The 22928-nt window shown below is 37.4% G+C and overlaps 1 protein-coding gene across 5 annotated transcripts in view; it reads left to right on the forward strand.

Annotated features, from left to right (window-relative positions):
• The window catches only part of LOC131694183 (vinculin), a 56003-nt gene that overhangs the window by 10391 nt on the left and 22684 nt on the right, over positions 1–22928 (forward strand). Inside the window, exons 1-2 of one of the 5 annotated variants that reach the window (XM_058982662.1) lie at positions 3590–3749; positions 15333–15530. In XM_058982662.1, the coding sequence (XP_058838645.1) occupies positions 15474–15530 (57 nt within the window). In that variant the 5' untranslated portion in view covers positions 3590–3749; positions 15333–15473. Of the gene's footprint in view, positions 1–3589; positions 3750–15022; positions 15079–15119; positions 15142–15182; positions 15205–15332; positions 15531–22928 lie in introns of those variants that run through there. The other 4 variants (XM_058982663.1, XM_058982664.1, XM_058982665.1 and 1 more) reach the window with 4 other exon arrangements.

Here is a 22928-nt window from a genome sequence, read left to right on the forward strand (position 1 = left end):
AGATAACTTTTTGAGTCGAACAAGTTCGGTATTCCATCAAGATGTTCCTCTAGAAGCACGCATAACTCGAAGCGGACAAGCCTCTTGGTATGCTGCTACTATGACTAACGACTAACGACCTCATCCATGTCACTTTAGATTCAATCGTCGGAAGATATCCATGAAACCTAGTTGCCAAGCCCTCTTCGTAGAGGTCCCAGTTCGTAGATTTGGGATTACGATACATGACGATATCTAGTGAGGCGTTTCAATGATCAATAACGATGTACTTATGATCCATGGTAACCACGGTTCGAGCTCGTTTGGTACGAGCAAGTTTGCCAACTCATGCGTAATACCGTCAGAGCAGAGCGTAACATCTATTACCTCTTCTCTACCAGCTCGTGCAAATGTTGGTCGGTTTCCTGCATTAAGAATGTTCAGATTTGTACTACCTAATTTCATTAATTATGTGGTGGGCATTTGCATCACTGCCGATTATGGGCCATTTCTGCCACAATATGATACAACCCTTTTGAAATCATCAGAAGGCTTTGTTTCATTATGCAGCAAATATGCCGAACAACAGACTTATTTATTGTTTACTAGCTAACACTCGTCGCGCGTTGCTGCGACTTTCAACGAAATAGGAGTAAATACAATTTGTTCCGAAGCGCCATCTAGCGGGCAGATAATCCCCAACCAATAGCACACAAACACGCTCCATAGCAATTGTCAAGTACGTATAAATTTTTACGGCAATCGGTTCTGCCGTTTGGGAATCCATAAATCATATACATACAAACATTGACTTTTATATATATATATATATATATATATATATATATATATATATATATATATATATATATATATATATATATATATATATATATATATATATATATATATATATATATATATATATATATATATATATATATATATATATATATATATATATATATATATATATATATATATATATATATAAATCGTTGTTGCCAACAGTCATATTTACCGTGGGGGTTGATTCCTTCTTTCAAACATGAGCAGTTATTTGAATCTGTATAGCGAATAAGTTCGCAAACAAATTGTTGATCTACTCGTTTGCCCGGTTTATTTAAAAAACGGTTGATTCTTCACGAGCAGTTTTTTAAATCTATATACCAAATAGCCCTTGTCATTATCGCATAACCGAGACCAAGGATCCGAAGCGGCGCAAAACCGCTAAATATCCGCCGGGAGAGGTGGCCGCCGAATCGCCGTCTGAGACGGCGGCCCCTCGCAAGCAAACCTGTGATCCACTCGATTGGCCGGACTACTCATACATGGGGGCTATGAACTGGTTTAGCGGAGCGATGCCGGTTAGCACCAAAGCAATGTGGCGTAGCCACATTAGGCGTCAATGCTTAATATAACAGAGAATTCAATGTACATTTCAAATTACGCCAAACGACCATTATGCCAAACCATACCATTATGTGTCATCTGCTGTTATGCAAAATGAACATTATGCCGAACGAATGTATGCCAAACATTACACACTCTTTATGTAATAGTGCGAAATTTTGTCCGTCCTTTAAAATTGGATACTAAGAGTTGAATTAACTTATTCGTGTAAGATGTCAAAATCAAGCATTAATATCTTGTTCAACATAGCGCTTGAAGTTGCCATATGGAGACCTGATTTGCAAAGGAACGGAACCATAGTCACGAGATCTCACATGCTTCTTGGCTTCACGGATGACATCGACTTCATTGGCGTTAATCGTTGATCAGTGGAAGACGAATTTGGTGTTGGTATCGAGGTGTAAATCGCTGAGTTACGGTACGGAGCTTGCGTGAACGAATTCATATTTCTTGGAACACGAGTGACATGTGATAACAATGTTAGCTGCTATGGTAAAAAGTATAAAATGCCCTACACAAATCGCTGAGACTCCCTGTTACTATGTACGGCCATGATTCTCGGTTTGTTTGAGAATGGCACAGGCGAATAAATCACGCGTTGAATCAAGAATACAAACATGCAAACATCGGAAGATTGGTAAAACATGGTCGACTACAGTTACAGTTATGCTCAGTAGAGCTACCAGCTACCAGCTAAAGTTATGCTCAGTAAAGAAGGTCGAGAGATTCGTCACAGAGAACCCGAAGTAGTTCACTCGTTGTGGGTGTGTGTAATCCAAAAAAAAACGCTTGTGGCGGGCGTTCAAGGAGTCTGGAACTAAAACACATTCGGTCATGATTCGGAGTATCCGGATTGTTCAGTCAACGATGGTGATGATAACTAAAAATTTTACTCCCACAACGAATTTGCAAAACATTTCCCCAATTTCTGAAAAAATGAATTATGTATTAGGATGACGGGATCAAAATGAAGTGAACGGTTCAATCAAACCTCGCAGCGAAGCTTTTCAGTTATTGGCTGATTTCTGCATAGAATTCCGATTCAAATGAAACAATCAATTCCAACTGGAACAGGTGAAGTGAAAAATATCTTTTCGGGTACTGAAATATTGACTCTAATTACAATGTTCTAAATCAATAGAATGTAAGTGTAGAAAATAGTAATCTGGCAATGTGGGTAGACATACTGTTCTCTCTGGTTCTTAACACATGTGGTCTCTGATTCATGCATCCATCACCATGTGGCAACTATTTGCTATTGACACATTTTTAACGGTTTCCTTGAGTTGCACCGGTGAAAATTAGACTAAGATTTATTGGCTGGTCGGAACACATGCACCTGAGTATATCGAAAATTAGGTGCATTTCTTACCTCACCGTATAATATGAAAGAAGAAATTGCACACAACCAAAATCACGACGAACACCGTTCCTTATACGACGCAGGCGACGACACCCGGAATTTGCTTTAATTCCGTTCGAATAACGCGAGCGCGGTCGATCCAAAGGTGACGCAGGGTGTAGGAGTTGATTCAGTGTCAACAATATACACAGGCGTTTCTTATTTCTTTCGCTACATGTAGTAAGGTATCCGAAGCCGCAAAAGGCGCGACGACAACGGTTAATAATGTGGTTCTTCGGCGCTGGTCGTTGAATGGAATCATCGCGGTGATAATAAATGATGGCGTCATCAACACCGCCACCACAGCGCTCTGATCGCAGTAAGCCGTGTGTGTTTACGGGAGGATCTTGTTGCGCTCGGTCAAACTGTTTTAGCCCCACGCACAGTGGATTTTGATTGTTTGCATATTTTTCTTAAACAAGTTGCGTTATGGCAATTAAACAGGGATCGAGAGGTAGAGTGTGTGCCAAAGGCAAGCGACGATGTTGACCTAGGCGTCGATTTTTCGTCTGTGTATCTCCTCTGTGTCTATGTGTAGGATGATCAATGTCAAGTTCAATCGAGGCACGATTACTGTCAGTAGGGTGAAATGAACTAGAAGGTCGCGATCGCATTTTATCTTTTTATGTTAGGGTGAAGAAGTATCTTTGCAAACGGTGGATTACTTCCTTTGTTCGTTGGCTAAGCGAATTTATCTTTTTATTTGTTTCTTATCTAATACAATTTCTCAATTCTAGAATCAACAATTCTAGGAATGGTTGATGACAGTTACTGTACCGAAGCGCCAACCTAATACTACCAACGATGCTACAAATCGCTTTCTTGTTGAATGTCCAGCTCGGGTACGCGGTGTGCAATCCGTTTGATACAACCACCGAGTAGCTCTCTGCCGGCGCTGACAACATCTGTCACGTATTCTGAGCATATTTACGGTGTCGTCTGAGGATTGTCCTCGGTGAGTTGCAATATTTATAACCTAAGCTGCGATGATAGAGGTTCATTGCGGTTACCGGTTGCGGTTAGGACACAGATAAGCAGACATATCAGTTTATGTTTTGCATGTCGAATTACATTCCGGGAGTCTTGTACGACGACTGCCTGTGGTGTGCATGATGATCGGAACGGTCTTTGTTTGGGTGGTGGATTATGGTGAAAAACTCAGATCAGATCAAATATCCGATGGCTGGCGTAACTGGAGCGGTTTCGAGTGGCTGATTGTGCCAACGTGGCGTTAAATGACCGGTTCCATAATCAATTGTCACAGTATGTTCATAGACATAATAAGCATTCTGGTGTATGTGTAGCGTCTCAGATAAATAATCTGAACAGCTAAATAGATTATGTTCCAATTAGAGATGTGGAATCACAACGAAGATGGTAGAAAAGATAAAAGAAACGGAAAACGTTGGTGAAACAGTAGAACCCAAATTAAAATAAATTGTAAATGGTGAATGCCCCAAATGATGATGTGCACGGTTGGCAATAAAATTAAGAAGTAAAAGAGCAATTGAGTGAAATTGAATATCCTTCAACGACACTGGCTTGTATGAAATTTCGTTTGGATTTTGGAGCAATTGATTTCGTTACCACAGTTTGGTTCGAAGGCATTCCATCTTGAAATTAAATTATAGGTATATGGTTGATGTGGCAGAGCCACTTAAATAATCTATGTTCGCAGAGTTAATCAGATTTTTGTCAAGGTAGTTATTTGTTTTAACTACTATTTGACTATATTATTGTACTAAAATTTTTAAAGAATGGATTAACTATATTAGAATTGCATTAAAAGTGAACAACCGAAGTTCAATTTGACCAGTAGGAAGTATATTATATAGTAGTGCAAAAATGTTAAAAAGGTAATAGGAGGGATCTTAATGAGAGAAGAGAGTACTCGGAATTTCTCGGAACTTTAAAGTCTGTTAGATTTTTAATATTACAGTAACGGGCTGATTAGCGGTGAGAAAACCGGGTTTCTGTGTTTATGATTTTCCTGCGAAATAGAATATGCACAGAACAACTAATCAATATGTATGTCCTTGCAACTAAGTAGGCTTAATAACATTTTCGGTTAAAGCGTGCTGAAAAATTTTATTTGGCCTTTCTACTCAATTGCAAGTGACCTTATTTTACGATTATCCCTATGTGGAGAAAAATGATTATGGTTGATCTGCATAGGAATTACGTATGTCATCAGAGACATCTATCGGTTTGTTTGGCTTTAATGAGCACTTGATGTTGTCTGAATTTTTTGTTCTCACAAGGTAGCACAACTCTATCTATCGCGATATTGTCGCTTGTCATAATCATGTATATCTCAGTAACTCAGCAGAATTTAAAAATTCGGAAAACGCGACTTTGTACAGATTTTAATCCCAAAATGGCATTTTTTCATAAGCGACGTCACGTAAAACCATACATTTAGATTAGTGGATGAATGCAAAATCAATACATTATTTATGAAGAAGCGTTTTGAGTTTCTCTTATCAGCATTCGATAGTAGCTTAGTGTCAGGAATAAGCTGGCACCGGATGAACGCTAGCTTCAAAAACGGAGACATAACTTGTGTTCCAAATTAAAGCGTCTATGATAATGGCAAAAAACTGTTTTTAAACAACTAGTCCTGCGTAATGCCCTGCAAGACAATAAGTTTTGTTAAAGTTGTAAAACGAAACATAGTTCGTGTTCGGATCACGACAAATAACTATTTATTTTGTAGTACTGTTCTTGATGCGCTGCTCAAACTGGTGAATTTAATGTAATTTAGTACAATAAAACATTAGAGAAATCTAGGAAATCTTACAGAAAATAGTCTGCTTATCCAGCACGTGATCCTAGCTTGAGTTGTACTTGTTTACCGTATTACTAGCTCGTAGATACCCTAGTTTTAAGTGTAGATTATAATAGTATTTTCTAATTCAATTAATTGTTTAAACTCACTTTTTCAAAGGTTCACAGTAAATGGTAGAATTTTGCCGATTTTTTATAAATCTTTCCTTAAATTTAGTAGTGGGCACTTCCAGCCGCTCAATAGCCCACATAAATTCTTTGAATATAGTGTATATAATTCATAAATAGCCTTAGCTAATTTTAAGTCCAATTAAGGAAGTAGTTGTACTCACTAGATATATTGTTAATTTTAGGTTTAAATTTTAGGCACATATAATTTTGATACCGTTTACTTCACCGCGATCTTATTAATTGCAGCCAAAAACTATCATTCGATTGCACCATTATACTCATACCGCTATGACACACTGTTATGAATCGGTGCCAATTAGGCAATCCATGAGACGTTTTTGATCAGCTGATTATTTCTTGTTTACTTATTCTGACGTTACTCCGAGGGGTGCGACGTCCGACAATATCATTGATTCGATCCAACATCAAACGAATCGGACTAACAAAGTTGTTTGTCGGACGAGTTTTTCTGTTCGCAGGAGTAGACTTGTTGACAGAACCCACCGCTGAATTGTCAAACAAACGTCTAATGGATTGCCTAATAGTTCGGATTGGCAAGCCAATGCAATATGCACTATGCTATATCTCTCCCCAAGGAAAAGAAGATCGTAAGAAGATAATTTCGGTTTTTATTTCCTTATAGAGAGATATAGCTTAGTGCATATTGCATTGGCTTGATAAGCCGTTCAGATTAGCTAGGAGCAGCTGTGAAAAAAAATCATTGACGTAAGAAACGTGAGCTGGACGAAATCGTGCTCGCTGAGGCAGAGGGAAACTTTGTGGGGAATGACGCGCAGAAGTATTACAAAACTATCAAAAACATGAGGAGGAAAAGCACTTCGATACCGATCATGATTAATGACCGAAACGGGAGCTATTGAACGGACGAGCGAGTAGAGAAGGCACAAACTGAATGAGTATCGGAGATGATGGACAAGCGTAAGACCCATGCACACTAAACAAAATGAGAAATACTATTCAAGAATTGAAAATCGGTAATTCCGTTGGGATGCACAGAATTCCAGCCGATCTGCTTCCGTCGGGAGTGATCGGCTGTACGAAACAATCCATTGCGTGATCGGGATGATTTGGGTAGCAGTAGAAATGCCTTTGGATTGGATGGATGGTGTCACATGCTTTCAAGAAGGGCCACATATTTGAGTAATAACTATCGAGGCAAAACGATCCTCAAGGTCACCTACAAGGTACATTCGTTTAGACATCATTGGCGTTGATCTCAGAGCAGTGGAAGTGGCATTTGTGTTTTTTATAGGGAGGCTATAAACTTTGATATGACTAACATGCGAACATGCAATTGCGATCATTCGCACACACCTACGTCTGTTACTTCGCGTATATAAAACGCTCCGGTGATCGAGTCCATATGCTAGCAATAACTAATTTATAAACGCGATCTAAGTGCGATTATACCAACGCCCGGTCTCACTCTATCATGAATCGGTTGGGCTTCCCCCTACCTTTGGTCTTAGCAGTCTAGATCCATGCCTTCACTCTTTGTTTTAAATAAACAAGCTATCATACTCCGCGAAGTCGGTGCTGGGGGTCCACGAAGAAAAATATATATTTCGAGCGCATATTGAAATTTCAAGTCTTGTTTCCTAACACACTGAAAATAACATTTCGATAGCATACAAAATCGATGTTTATCTGTGGGGGTCCGCAGCAACCCAGGATGGTTTCTATGGGGTCCGTGGTACGAAAAAGGTTGAGAACCGCTGCTCTAGAAGTCTTAGGGAGCCGGATACTTTAGTGATATGGAGGAAGGTAGTGAATCATTCACTCAAAATTGTGGTCCGCGCGAACATTCAAAAGCTCACACGGTTATACGGTTATCCAAACGAATTTGTATACGGGAAGTTACATACAAGCGACACACACACCCACTCCATCAAACCCATTAACATACAAACGTTTGAGCCCCGCGCGATAAAACAACTCTGATCACAAACGCGAATAAGCGATCATTCACGCAAACCTACACCCGCAACACCTGCAAATTCATAAGCGCAGACTATACAAACGCGCGTTCCCACGCGATCGTGGATTGCTCAAGTTTCAGAGCAACATTGCCGTAAGGTTTTGTGATATGGGGAACCTCACTCTCTTGGCCCCTGAACCCTACACTCAAAATTAAACACTAAACTCGCGGTCCGCGCGAACATTCTTGAACCCATGCGAATATGCAATCACCATACGATTATACAATCGACTTTGTACACGCGAAGTTTCATAGAGAGTAACATACACGATTAAACATGTTAACATATAAACGCTCCAACTCTTCGAGATCATCCACGCGCATCTACGCTCGCGATCTCTCAAACACGACAACGCCCCACAATGTGACGAGCCCAAACTTAAGTCCAAATATGTAGGTTACACGATAATCTCGCTAGTATTTATTTTCGTGTTAGCTGAGCTATCAGAGATATTTCCGCGATATAATTTGGATTTTGATTTTTGATAGCTCCTTCCGGTTATTTTCGTTTTACGATGAAACAGTTGTTTTTATGGCATACATTACTTCAGTATTTGGTTTAAGGGAATCCTTTTATATAATTGTGAAAAAAGTATCTAATGTTTGATAACTTTTTGAAGAAGTAAAATGTCTTAGACATGTGCGTTATTCTGCAAAATGCTTATTAAGGTATCATCTATAAAATGAAAATTTTAGAGTGTAAGGTGTCAAAAATGGCGTCCAAAATGGCGGCTCCAGCAAAAGGTGTTTTGAAAACCGACCTCATCTGCGGGCACGTTACCGGTCGCAATTCGTCGTCCACAAGCAGCAAACCAAAACAATCCTGAAGATTACATTCCGTAGAGGCACTCCAACCTAAAAAACATGAAAAAATTCGATATAGAAACCAAGTGGCGGCCACTTGAAAATAAAGTATCGTTTTTGCGCATGAGTTTTCCGCTTTGATCGGCTGTAAAAATCATTGATGATTTTGTAGGTTACAGCGCCCGAGAAGTTTGTCTTCTTTTAGGCGGGAAAAACCCGATGTTGATTGGTTGAATGGTTCAAAAACGAGAATGCCCGCAGATTCGAAAAATCTTGTTCCGAGAAAGCCGCCATTTTGGACACTTTACACTCGAAAATTTTTATTTTATAGATGAAACCTTAATAAACATTTTGCAAAATAGCGCATAAGTCATTTTACTGCTTCAAAAAAAAATTATTAAATATTAGGTACTTTTTGCCACGACCCCCTTAATATCGACATAACGCTTTTATTAGTTTTTTGTTTTCTGAACTTCTGCTCGCTCATCAAGAACAAAGAAATCGTTGCTCTTATTATTCCCACCATGAGTGAAGTTGATGATAAAGCGTTGCTCCGATTCGAGGATCCGCGGAGTGGATAATTTACTGAAGCTGAAAATAGAAAATTGGGTTTTCGAAAGTCGTCATGATCCAATTTCATTACATACACCATTCAGTTCTGTTGTCATTCAATACGTTAGTTTTGCGGAACAACTTAAAACATGTCCTTTAAAGTGACAGAGTTCGAACCGCACAAACAGCATAGCATTGGTCCCGTTTGGGTTGTCCAATCAGCTACAGAAAAGGAAGGTGCCCATACTTGGAACTTCATTTCCAGGATGTGACCTACGTGCAGCTTCACCACGTGAGAAACTGTGCTGTGATAATATTTAGAAGAAATCTTCATTGCGAAGCACACACGCAAAACGACGTCGAATACAATAACATCAGAGCTGCTAGAATCAATTGAGGTGAAGTCAAGAAAGAATGTGAACGGAACCGACAGAGTAGTTGACGCAGTATCCAATCGCCGTACTCGACCAAAAATAATTTTACTCCTGGATCCCTTCAATTAGGTACACGTAAAGGAGGCACTATCAGCGACTGGGTCTACAAGACCAAATATGACGCAAATGGTAAAACTGCGTTCCTCCAAAGTGAATTTACTGAAAAGATTGTTATGGAACAACCAGCTAAGATTAGTTTGCCTTTTGAATAAGGTTTTCTGCAGGCTCAAACAGTCTAGATGGGTGTCGAACACGAAGCTTGATGCGCCACTGCGTAGATTCAGAATGACTCCTTCAATATATGACCCTTGTCGTCGCATTGAAAGTAGTCTGGTATTGATTGCGTTGATGACTTGATAATTTTTTCCAACGATAACAAGTTTGCCAGCGAAATCAAGTGGAAGTTGTATAACACGTTTCGTATGATCAACTTGGGCTCAGCAAGTTCGTTTCTCGGGATACGCATTACTCGTTAAGGGAACCAGGTAGCTCTAGCTCAAGAAGTATATATTGAGTCAGTTGCTTCGCGATTTAATATGCAACATGTGGAAATAGTGTCGACCACTATGAACACCAGCTTGAAGTTGGTGAAGCAGATAGCTCCAAAAACTACGAATGAAACTGAGAAGATGAAAGGAGTCTCTAATCAGGAAACTTGATGAACCAGTTTGATGTATCTAGCGCAAAGCCCCAGACCCGACGTGCTCTTTGCCGAAAACCAACTAAGTAACCTCGACGCAAATCTAGGATGCCAGTATTGCAATGCTTGGGAGGCTGTAAAACATTTACTTTGATACTTGCGTGGTTACTCAAAACTCAAACAGCGATATACCAAGGCAGGTAGTAGAGATTTAACTGGGTACCAGGGCCGCCGAGAGGGGGGGGGGGGCAGGGTGTTTCTCCCGGGCCCGGAGTTCTGAAGGGGGCCCGGATTTTTAACAGAAACAAAAAATTTGACAAATACTTTTTCGACAAAAATTATTTGAGAGTGCAATTATTGAAGGAAAAAAAACCTGCTTATGGTTGCCACACCGGTTTTTGGAAGCGAATTCCGTGGCTTCGTTCAGGTAAATCCGAATTCGCCCGGAAGAATCCATTGGATTATTTTGCAATTTTGCGTTGCCTTTTCCTTTACCAGGAATCGTCCAGCAACCAGTCCTTATAATCATCATCCTCGGGTTGCAGACCCTAATTGTTAAGGAGGGCTCCTCTTGGCGTTGACAAATATTATTTTAAATGTGTCATTTGGGTTTACTTTACCCCATTGAACCATTGCTTCAATGTTTCTCACAAAGATTCTCGAAAGAAACTGAAGTGTGATTTCACACCCCGTGTTTGTTTACTGAGGAGCAGAGCAAAGTTCGCTCGAGTTATCCTTCACAGCGAGAGTGGCTGGTGCTTTTAGATACTTTGTGAATATCAGAGGAAGCGAAGTACTACACCCAACTAAACCAACTAAACTGTTAACAAAAGCAAAAACATACAACTAAATGTAAACGGCACAGAAAGGTGGAGTGCTTTACCAAAACATTACACTCTACGGTAAATGTGAAGAAAATAAGATATTTTGCCTCCTACTGCTACGAGCTACATAAGAAATAAAACAGTGCATATTTATTTGTTTTTAAGCGTTTTATACAATGAAAAGCAGCGGGAAGCGCTCCAAAATTCTGTCGAGTGATCACTTTAATTCGAAATCCTAATTGATTTTTGGTTTGCCGTTCATTGTTATAAAATCCATAAAAAATCATATTCAGGTACGAGATGATATCTAAAACTTTTTGTCAAGGGCTCGTACTAAATGACGCAGCTTTTTTCTGCGATTTTCGACTACCAATTCCCCCTTGCAAAGAGGCTAGGGAGGGAAAAAATACGTTTTACAATTCTTTCAAATACGGCATTTTATCAACATTTTCAAATTGCAAATTGCGTACACAACAAGCCCCTTTCATGACGAGTATAGCGTTAATTATTTTTTAATTTTATATATCATGGAGCATGAAGAGAAGATCTCTCAGTTCACAATACTGCAGCTGCCAATGATTCTAAGAAGCATACGTCCAACTAAATTACTAAATTGTGTTTGATTGATTTCGAAGAGAAAATTTAACTCTGCTACCAAACTAAATCAACTAGTTAGCAAGATTAGCTAACTAATGTAGCAAGTTAAATCCGCATACAAAATTTTTTCGTTTTGGAGGAGTGATCGTGAGATTTTGAACGTCGCTTCCTGAACGTAACGATTTCATTTTTATTTTTTAACTATTTACTAGAAATCAGTTGCAACATTCTTGTAAAATATTTTAAGGTGTGCTAACACACCAACACAAATAAAAATTAATTCATGTTTTTATAGGATCATGAATGTTTTCGAAACCAGCATAGCGTAAAATCCAACCACAACCCTTATTTGAAATTTTATCCATGTTTCTCATTTTTTCCATTTTTTATTCCTACATGGATTTTTTTTATTTTGATAAAATTTCATTGATCTATTTTTTTAAGTTGTGGATTGTATTTGTATTTCTACAATTTTAAGATTCTGCCTTTTTATCTATTTTATCCATCTTTTTATGTTCCTCACTTTTGTTTTTTTTCTCTATTGCTATCATTATCACTTACTTTAATTTACTTAAATTTAATTCTCTGTTCTTTCATTTTATTCACAATTTTTCGAGAAAATTCTGCTTTCGTCATTTTATTTTTCTTATTGTTTCATATTTTCATACCCTGATTCATTTGTTTCTTTTGTCATTCCATCTAATTTTTAGAATTTGCCTATTTACTAAATTTATTCTTATCATAGACTTTTTCTATTTCCTTTTTTTCATATTTTTTTGCATTTCCAAAAGCAATTTCAATTATTCAAATTCTTTCCAATTTGTCTTATTGTTTAATTTTTTACCTTTCTCTTTTCTTCCTTATTTTCTAGTTTTTAGCTTTCCGTTTTGCGTAGTTTTATTTTCCCCAATGTTCATTTAATATAATTTTATTTATTTTATACCTTTTTCTTAAGATTTAATTCGTTATTGTTGTTTCATGATTTTCCATTTAACCTATTTTGAAAGTACTTTTTCTGCTGACCATCCTATACATTTACATTGATTTTTTTTTATTTTCCTAAAAAAAAACATTTGATCTATCCGGGGGTGTGCGTAGCTTAGTTGGTAAATCGATTCCCTTGTACGCAGCGCACCTGGGTTCGAGTCCCGATCCCGCACATAGGGTTAGAAAATTTTCATCAGAGATTTTTCTAACCCGAAGAGGCGAATGACCTTAAGGTTAAAACCTCTATAATCGAAATAAAAAAAAATTTGATCTATCTTTTTTAACACTATGCGCACTTTTTCTTTATTTTACATTTAGTTCGTTGTTTGAATTTATTTCAAATTTCATTTCTAGTGTTTTTTTCTATTCTTTGTGTTAATTTCTCCTTTTTTTGTGTTTCTATAGTATACCATGTTGGATTTTCTCAACTATTTTTTGTTTTCCATTTTGTCTGTTTGCTCCGTTTTTGTTCATTACTTCCGATTTGCTTAACTTTTTCGTCTTTTCATCATTCAAACTTTCCAGTTTTTCAAAATTTTCCGGTCCGTCCATTTTTTTTAATTTCTCTATGGTTATTTTATTCTTGTCTTTTATATACTCTTTTAATTTTATGCATTCGTAACGTTTTATTTACTTTTTCTATTGCTTTAAATATGTCTTGTTTTTATTGTTAAATAAGTTTTGTTATTCTTAATTTATCGAGTTTTTCAGTTTTATGCATTTTTTATATTAATGTTTGTATTCTTTTTAGTAGTTTTTTTTTTCATTTTCATTGATTCATAAAAAATTTCCTACTTTCCTATCGATTTTTCATTATTTTCACCATTTGTTCAATAATGTTCGACTTCTTTAATCTTTGCAATATGTTTTTTTATCAATTTTTAGTAGGTTTTGTTTTGGTTTTTCTCGATTGAACATTTTTTGACAATTGACATTAGTTTGTTTATTTGGTTGATTTTGTTGTTTTTAGCTATTTTGTACATTCTTTTAATATTTGGTTTTCCTATTGTTTTTTATCTTTTGCCGTTGATCGCCGTTAAGATATTTTTAATTTTTGTAATTACTACATTTTTAATTTTTCCATTTCCCTACTTTTATAAATACTATTGGCAAAAATGGCGCGTCACCAAAACTATCGAAGAGGTATTAAAAAACTCCCAAAGTATTAAAAAAACTCTACGTTTTTTTCCTTCATTGGCACTACAAACAACTAAAGAGAAAAACTGGTACATAAATATAATATTTCAGTGTACTATACATAATATCAGTGAACTCCAATGGATGTCAAACATTAACTTTTTTGTACTCAGGCAATACATAGTGGTGGAGGCCCGTACGTTGGACCCCCGGGCCCGTATTTTCTCTCTGCGGCTCTGCTGGGTACTGTGATGCTAATTGGGTATCTGACCCGGACAGTATGTTACCATCAGATCACGGACGGACTGACGAAGATTAAATTTGAACGAAATCGAGCATCTATCGGAATAAAAGTATCAGCTTAAGGAAAAGTGTTAGAATCAAACTATTGATTGTAAGCTGAGTTTCATCTGTTACCTTATCTGTGCCTGAACATGATTTAAATCTACTTAATAAAGCATGAACCTTGATAGGCGTACAATTTAACTGCGCGTTTTATTCTAACAATAAATTTATAAACGCATCCTCCTGCGCGAACATATAAACGCTCGTTTCCACACGATCATGAAATTTCCACGTCCCCACAAATTCACCGTACACTCAATATCTCAATCAGAATCACGCTCGCTGCAATTGACCTTAAGCAGTGGTCTAGTGGGTGAGAATTGCGTCTCGTCTGCAATTGTAGTGAGTGATTCTGAGTGGAAGCCCTTCCGGAAGCTCTACAGCTCCAGTTGGACCACCCTGGAAAAAATTAAATATATCAGAATATTTTTTAGACAGAATAAATTAAATGTGTTTCACATTTTGCTCAATACGACTTTTTTCAAGTCATCGAAACCAACCATGTAACCTATCAATCGCAGCCCCAGTATGAATTAGCAGTTTGAGACATGTCACATTAATAAGTGCGCGTTATGAAACTTTTAGCGAACTGAGCTGCCCTGATATGCATAACTCTCCTGTCTGCTTGGGAAATCTAGCAAATGGGACTGTTAGCGTACCACATCAGTGAAGATTTGACTTGAAGTAGTTTTGGTCTGGTTAGCAATTAATAACAGTATAACAATTAACCACCGTGATGCATCTACAAACATGCTGTCTCAGTGTTGTGCATAAGGATGCATTTTCCTGCACTTTCGTATGATGAGTAAATCCATCAAACCTGTAGATCAAAATGAATTCGCTCACTAGGTACTATACATTCAAGAGGGTACAACACGAACTACGCCAGACACAAACACACTAGAGCACGTAGCAGCGGGTGAACCGAGCCGCGAGTCAGTTGTCTGCTGAGACTTCTGAGACACCGACGACGTGCAGTCGCCCTGAAAACATATACAGCACTCGTGGTTCGTTTGGGTATTGACAGAAAACTCGAGCACACTTATATTCTGTCTGAGATGGAGGTTGCGGTAGAGAATTGATTCCAATTTGTCCGCATTAAGTTTGCGCATTCTCGATGAGTTACGAGACTGGTGCGATAGATGATTTTATGTTGTTTGTTTTTGAAACCGTCCATGCCGAGTCAGGGAGAATGATGATGATCAGCTGTGATTTATTATTTGAGAAAAATATTAATGCTTGTTATTTATTTTATTTCCAGATCATCGAAACGTCACCGACCTGTGAAACTCCGGAATCAGAATTGCTCCGCCAAAGCAAGGCAGCAGCAGCAGAAGCGGCAAAGACGGCGACAGCTACGAAATAACCTGAACCAGTAGTACAAAAACCACAAACATTCAAAATGCCAGTGTTTCACACGAAAACGATCGAGAACATCTTGGAGCCGGTTGCACAACAGGTACGAACATCGTTGCATTGATCGTAATCGCATAACTGTCCTAACGGTTCTATATTCCCATAGGACTGGTAGTCGAATATGAGACGGAAAAGTGTAGTTCTATTTTTATTATGTATTACCATGCTCGCTTGAATTTCAAGCTTGTTTTGTTTACTCATAAACATCATCGACAGCATTATGTCGAGGAAGAAAAATGTGTGGAGGAAGCGCGTGGTCTGATCTGAGTGCAACAGATGATGTAGATGTAAAATTAGATTTGAAACAATAGGTCTGGCAGGTCCTACACCTATGCAGTGTGTTTGACTAGTTCCGGGCCGCGTTGGAGAAGTTTATGTTGTCATTGCACTGGGCGGAATGAAATATGTAACGAGTAGTAATTTACGGACGAAAGGGCCCGCTTGACTTAATAAAATTAATGCTATCGTAACATTGCTATCCAAAAGAGTTGAGTATCTATTTGTTCAAAATTGTTAGGAAAAATCTACGACGAATTTCGCGCCAACTCGAACAAATGTTGGCAGCACCCTCTCAGATTTTATCGAAACTTTCTGTACATGAAAACTTTGAGAGATTCCATGAGAAACCGGCCAACCACAAAATATGACCATCGTCGATTCGAACGAAACTTTGAAGTTGTGTTCAGTTTATGAATCTCCATTATTTTCTCTGACAATTGCAATATTTTGATACAAGAGCAATTTTTCAAGAGGGTGTAAACATTTGACGTGCATTAATTTCAATTTTTTTTGTTCGATTACTGTATTTTATACAGCAAAACTTTCTGAGAACGAGTTCCAAGGAATGAATATTTATGTGCGAAAAAAATATACAATGAAAAGATGTCTCATTTTTCAGAAAAACTTAAATTTGCGTTAAAAATTTAAATTGCAAAAAAACCCATTTTTTCTAATTTTTTTTATATTTTAGAAACAAAAACCTAAAGAGAGAAAAAAAATATTTTGAATGTGATTGTATGATGAAGAACTTATCGGTAAAAACGTTTTTCTAACAATAACTTTATACATGCTTTTAAATTTCATACTAATTGACATACAAAACTATAATTACAGAATATAATTCTTAGTCTTATTTTAAATCAAAATGTGTTTAACAAAAATCTTCTAAAAATGCGATAGTTTTCGAGATATTTGGAATTTTGTTCCAACAAAAACAATATTCGTGTGAATATGCCCTTTTTAAAAGTTACCCCATCATAAAATGTCAAAAATCTAATGTTTATCGTTTTAAAGTCGTAAAAGAAACTTTTTCAGTGTATTTGGATCATGCAGAAGCTTTCAATAAAAAGTTTTCCCAACAACAACTTTTGACATATTTTTAAAATTCATACTATTTGCAGTAAAAATACGTTTTCTTTAATATGATTTTAAATGCTATTTTAAATCAAAATGCTTATAACAAAAATTTTATGAAATGTAGTAGTTCTCGAGATATTTCAAATTATATAGAGATATTTCACAATTCTTTTGTTTTCTTACGACCTTTTCAGAAATTATACGCGTTTCTCCATCAACAATAATAAGTTTTTCAAAAGGCCCATAACATTTCCTGTAACTTTCTCTTTGACATCAAGGTGATATTGTAAACCATTTGAAAGCTATACGAAAACTGTTTTTGTTGGAACAAAATTTCAAATGTCTCGAAAACTATCGCATTTTGGAAGATTTTTGTTAAATACATTTTGATTCAAAATGAGAGTTAGGATTATATTCTGTAATAAAATTAAATGTATGTCAAATTTAAAAACATGTATAAAGTTATTGTTAGAAAAACTTTTTTACCGATAAGTTCTCCATCATACAATTACATTCAAAATGTTTCTTTTTTCTTGAGGTTTTATTGACAAAATATAAAAAATTATAAAAAATGGGTTTTATTTTTGTGAAAAATGACACAATTTTTTTTTCAGCGCATATTTTTTTCGCACATAAATACTCATTCTCTCAAACTCGAAAGTTTTGTTGTATAAAATACAGTAATTGAACAAAAAAAAATTGATATTAATGCACTCAAATGTTTGCGCCCTTTTGAAAAATTGCTCTTAAGTGAACATAATCTTACTGATTGTGGAAAATGTTTAGTCTTCCATGTCGATGAAAGGTATAAAGTTTCATAGGAATCCAAAATTTTAATTATTTTCGGACGGATCTTCGTGGAATTCCTTCTTTGTCACAAAAAGCCACTTTGCATACTTTGTTTTTTCCAAAAATGATCTAGACTGTCTTTATAAAAGGGTCAAACTCTTTTTACCAATTTTTTTCAAATGGCTATAGTCTAAAAATGACAAATCCTACAAAAAATGTTGTACGAGTGATTTTCACAAAATTAGTCAAATTTTTGAATAAAAATATTAAAAAAAATTCCCATCTTTGATTTGGATGAATTTTTGTTTCAAGATAGGTAATTATGTTCCCTATCTACCGTCGAAAATTTAAGTTGGACACTTTTAAGGACGGTTGGTATCCAAAGGGGAAACACGATCGGAAATGGTGAGTGAAGCTAGGCAATCATGTGAACAAAATTCCCCCCAGAGACGAGACTCGAACTCGCAACCTTTGAGACTCCGTCCCAATGCACTAACCCTTATGCTATCCCTGGGAATGGTGACATCCCAGAAAGAACATATGATTATCCCACTGGCGACGGTGATCGTACCCTGCCTGCAAAGCGAGAATCACACACAACGGCAGCTGATCACCCCAACACATTTGATCTATTTAATTTCCCCGCTAGATACCAAGGCCCGGGTTTTTATTATCGTCTGATGTCTAATTTTTAGTTCATTACCCATCGTACTTAGGTGGGTGACAGAGCTAATGAAGACTGTCGATTTCTGGTCCCTTGCCCAGTAAACAGCGGTATGACGGGAGCGAACCCGCCCGTTCGAATTAAACTAATAATTCAATTTTTGGTCTTTTGACTTAAGTGCTAATACCTTATTTAGGACTGGTGGTATCCAAAGGGCAAAAACGATCGGAAATGGTGAGTGAAGCTAGGCAATCATGTGAAAAAATTCCCCCCAGAGGCGAGACTCGAACTCGCAACCTTTGAGACTCCGGTATAGGGACATCCCAGAAAGAACATATGATTATCCCACTGGCGACGGTGATCGTACCCTGCCTGCAAATCTGGTATCTAGCGGGGAAATTAAGGTTGGACGGAGAAAGGGTAAAATTCGCAAACGAAAAAAGCAGTTTTTTCCACACCGTATGTTTTCATAAAAATCAATCAGCGTATGTAGAATGTTGTTACAGTACTGCTGATTGATTTTTATGAAGATCTGACATACGGTGTGGGAAAAAACTGCTTTTTTCGTTTGCGAATTTTACCCTTTCTCTGTTCAACCTTAAATAGATCAAATGTGTTGGGGTGATCAGCAGCCGTTGTGTGTGATTCTCGCTTTGCAGGCAGAGTACGATCACCGTCGCCAGTGGGATAATCATATGTTCTTTCTAGGATGTCACCATACTCAGGGATAGCATAAGGGTTAGTGCATTGGGTCGGAGTCTCAAAGGTTGCGAGTTCGAGTCTCGCCTCTGGGGGGATTTTTTTTTACATGATTGCCTAGCTTAACTCACCATTTCCGATCGTTTTTCTTAAATAATGTATTGGCACTTAAGTCAAAAGACCAAAAATTGAATTATTAGCACTTTTAAGGAAAAAAATTATTTGAAAAAAACTTTTCCTTGTCCAAACTGATTTTTTTTTCAGTGTTTTTTTAATCGGAAACTGAACTAATGAAAGTCATAATCATCTCAGAATCCAATTTCCCAACTGCTAGTTGCCTGATACATGCAAAAAGTATCGGTAACGAATTTGGTATAGACTGGACTGGAAGGAAGCCGAAGGGATTCGTTTAACGGAGATCTGGTACTAGAATACTTAGCGCACGACCAGACAACATGTTTAACACCGCGATAACCGCCACCACAAGTGCAGAGACCGCTCTCCAGATTCCTGAACTTCCATCGCTCCGCGAAATTTGCTAAATTTCGAGTGTCCTCTGAGAAGAAATCTTTAAAAACTCGTTGAAGCTACGTGATCTTTCATAAATATCACCTTCTAATACCTAAATGCCCACGTTGTCATTATCATTCTAATCCAAGTGACCGCCTTCTCATTACCCGGAATGGAGCACTGCGAAAGAATTCAAACTAAGGTAATCTGCTATGATTTTTCAGATAAAGCACTCGAAAACTTTCATGTTTTCCCCTAGAAATACAGAGTGCTTTTCATGCTCCATCAAATGGAGAGCCTCCTGTAACTGTATCGATGTGGGCATAAATATAAAATTTAGTGGGGAGAATGTTGGCAGCACAGCCTCTTTTATGATTGCACTCAACACTAATCTCATAATTAGCATAAAAGCAATGTATAGCTGTCTTCATATGACGAACGTTCCGTGTATTTCAATGAATCGAATACACAACGTTGGCCCTAGCCAGCAGACGAAACATTGTTTCTCTGATGATCTGTCCGTTAATCCGTTGACGGAGCGGTGCCAATAATCGGGTTTTTCAGCTTTCTTCAAGTTTTTCATTTGCATTTGTAGCGTCGCGTATATTGGGAAAAATTCGGGCGATCCGACGTTCAAAAGTCTTTTTCGCGTATAATTCTAAGAAATCTCTACCCACCCACAAAGTAGGAGACTGTTCACGGTCATTCGCGTCGGGTACTCGTTTCGTCTGACCTTTAATCGTAGAGCAAATGTATTGTGTAAAACCTGGGGGAAAATGTTGGGACTGAAACATAGGGATACTTGGGATTTTTGATGTACAATGTAGAAATTCCTGCGAGTTTCTAAGATTACCGAGACCAGGAACCACTTACTTCGGTTTCATAACAGCACCCTTCAAATGACACTCTCAGGCCTTTACGAGGAAGCTTAGCAGAGAAAACTGATTTTCCTCTTTCGGAAATTTATAGGATGGTGAACCAGAATTTTCACTGACCGAAGCAAAGGGTTCTTGAAGGAGGGAACTCCATACTTCGCAATTAAGGCCCCTACACCATCAATCTCTACTTCCCAGGCGGGTACATAAACAAGATACTTCTGCGTACACTGCCAAGTGGTATTTAGTTAAATCTCGCATATATAGTTGATGTTAAATGGATTATCTTTGCCCTTATTCAAGTTTGTTATGAATATATACCAAATTCGTTACTGATTCTTTTTGCATGTATCAGGTAACTAGCAGTTCAGAAATTGGATTCTGAGATGACTTTCATTGGTTTAGTTTTCGATAAAAATACACTGAAAAAATAAATTCAGTTTGGATAAGGAATTTTTTTATTCATATAACTTTTTTTCCTTAAAAGTGCTTGAAACTTGAATTTTTGACTTGGAACAAAATTTCATCAATATCGAAGATGGGTTTTTTTTGTAAATAACTTTAAATTTTTAAAATCGATTTTTTTCAGTGTAGGAGTCAATGAAGAATTTTTTCAATATTTGTATTCAAAAATTTAACTAATGTTGCCCAAATCACTCCTATAATACTTTATTATAGGATTTGTCATTTTTAGACTACAGCCGTTTGAATTAAATTGGTAAAAAAAAGTTTGACCCTTTTCAAAGACAGTCTAGATCATTTTTGGAAAAACAAAGTATGCAAAGTGGCTTTTTGTGTGACAAAGTTCTCATGTACAAAAAGTTTCATTAAAATCTGAGAGGGTGCTGCTAACTCTGAATACGATTTAGCGCGAAATTCGTCCTACCGAAAAAGTATCTGTTAAAACAGTGAAGGAAATATGACTGGAAAATTGGAGGACAACTCCTTTCTGAATTGAATGTATTTCTTGTATTCTTGTAGCTTTCACACTCACACAAATTTATGTTATCGTTCATCACTTTTGATCGATCGATTGATCGATCGATTGATCGGAGTAAGGTCGAACTACTATGCAATGGAAATGTCGGTTAAAATTTCAATTTCTACTACTTCAAGGTTCGAGTACGTTTAAGATTTATTTTGAAGCAGTCTCATTTTCTTGTGTTTTGTCATTACACTAAGTATTTTCGTGTAAAGAGCTACCACTAAATTTTACGTGTATAACTACTACATACACCAAACACTGTTGATCGGCTCAGGTAAACGAAGATTTCCATGCCGAATAAATCGTCCTACGCCAATCTCACGCTTGTGTCCCTGACATTGCATTAAAACTACGAATTTTCTTCCTACTAGCTCCTTCCCTTACTGACAAAATGTGCTTAGAAAAAACTAAAGTAACTTCATGTGTATAACTTTTACGCTTGTTTATCAACCGTTTCATTGGCTCAGCAACAAGGTTTTCCACATTGGCAGCAAACGCCAGTTCCCAAGACGCTCGTCCCGAGGTGGGCCGTGAATCATACTTTATTTTCGTGATCCCGCCATGAAAATGCTAAAATCCGTTCGCTATTCTTCCACTCATTGTCGGACTGTAACTGTTGCTAGGGTAGATGATCTCTTATTCATCTAGCTATTACGAGTTATTTAATTAATTACTCTCCCTGTTCAATCAATCATTTACGGTTAATTCGGTATTAGTTAGTAATAGAATAAATATATAAATTGAATGAATAAACGAACTAAGATAACTTAGGGAGTATCTACCCTATATGTATACGGGTATATACACCATTCACTAACCGAATTGAACGTTTCGTTTATTTTAAGCTTTTGTTTTTCTTCCACCGGGTTTTGTTTGCCGGTCAGAGCGTTACGACTCTATATTACTTTTTTTTCTGCCGTGCACCCCTTAAGTGGTAAATACGGTTTAATTGATTTGCAGCGATGAATTCCGATAACGTGCTCTAAAAACCTTGAACATATTGACAAGTTTTGCTAGAACTGAGATAAAACATTAATTCCGGAATTCGTTCAAATAAACATCAAAACCCTGACCACCCCTAACGGTTGGAAGTACCATACATACCATGTGTGATCCCCTTCAGACTACCCTGAGGCCGTCTGTCAACTATTAAGTAGACATGCGCGTAAAGATTAATGAGATCGTTACCGGATCAAGAGCACCCACTGCTGCTGGGTGCTGTTCGTTCCGCGCGAGTCATCAAACGCGCACACATCAAACAGAAGCAACACGGGCGATGTCAGTAGGTAATGAATGTAGGAGGTAGGAGGTGCTTTCCAAGCTACAGACTCGCGACGAATGTATAATAAATTGAATTGCCAAACATCACAATCGCGTGGAGCGGGTCGGTGTGATCGGTCGTTGCTGCTACCGCGAAGACGCGCGTCGTGGTCACAGACAAGGACAGACGCTTCTGTTTGTTTGTTTGATTGTTGATACTTTGCTGCTCGGACAGCTGTCTTCGCTGAACTGTGAAGGTAAATGGTGGAAATAGTATAGGGCCTAAGGGGGTTGGCTTGTATA

The sequence above is a fragment of the Topomyia yanbarensis genome, chromosome 3 (genome assembly GCF_030247195.1).
Source record: "Topomyia yanbarensis strain Yona2022 chromosome 3, ASM3024719v1, whole genome shotgun sequence".
Classification (NCBI taxonomy): domain Eukaryota; kingdom Metazoa; phylum Arthropoda; class Insecta; order Diptera; family Culicidae; genus Topomyia; species Topomyia yanbarensis.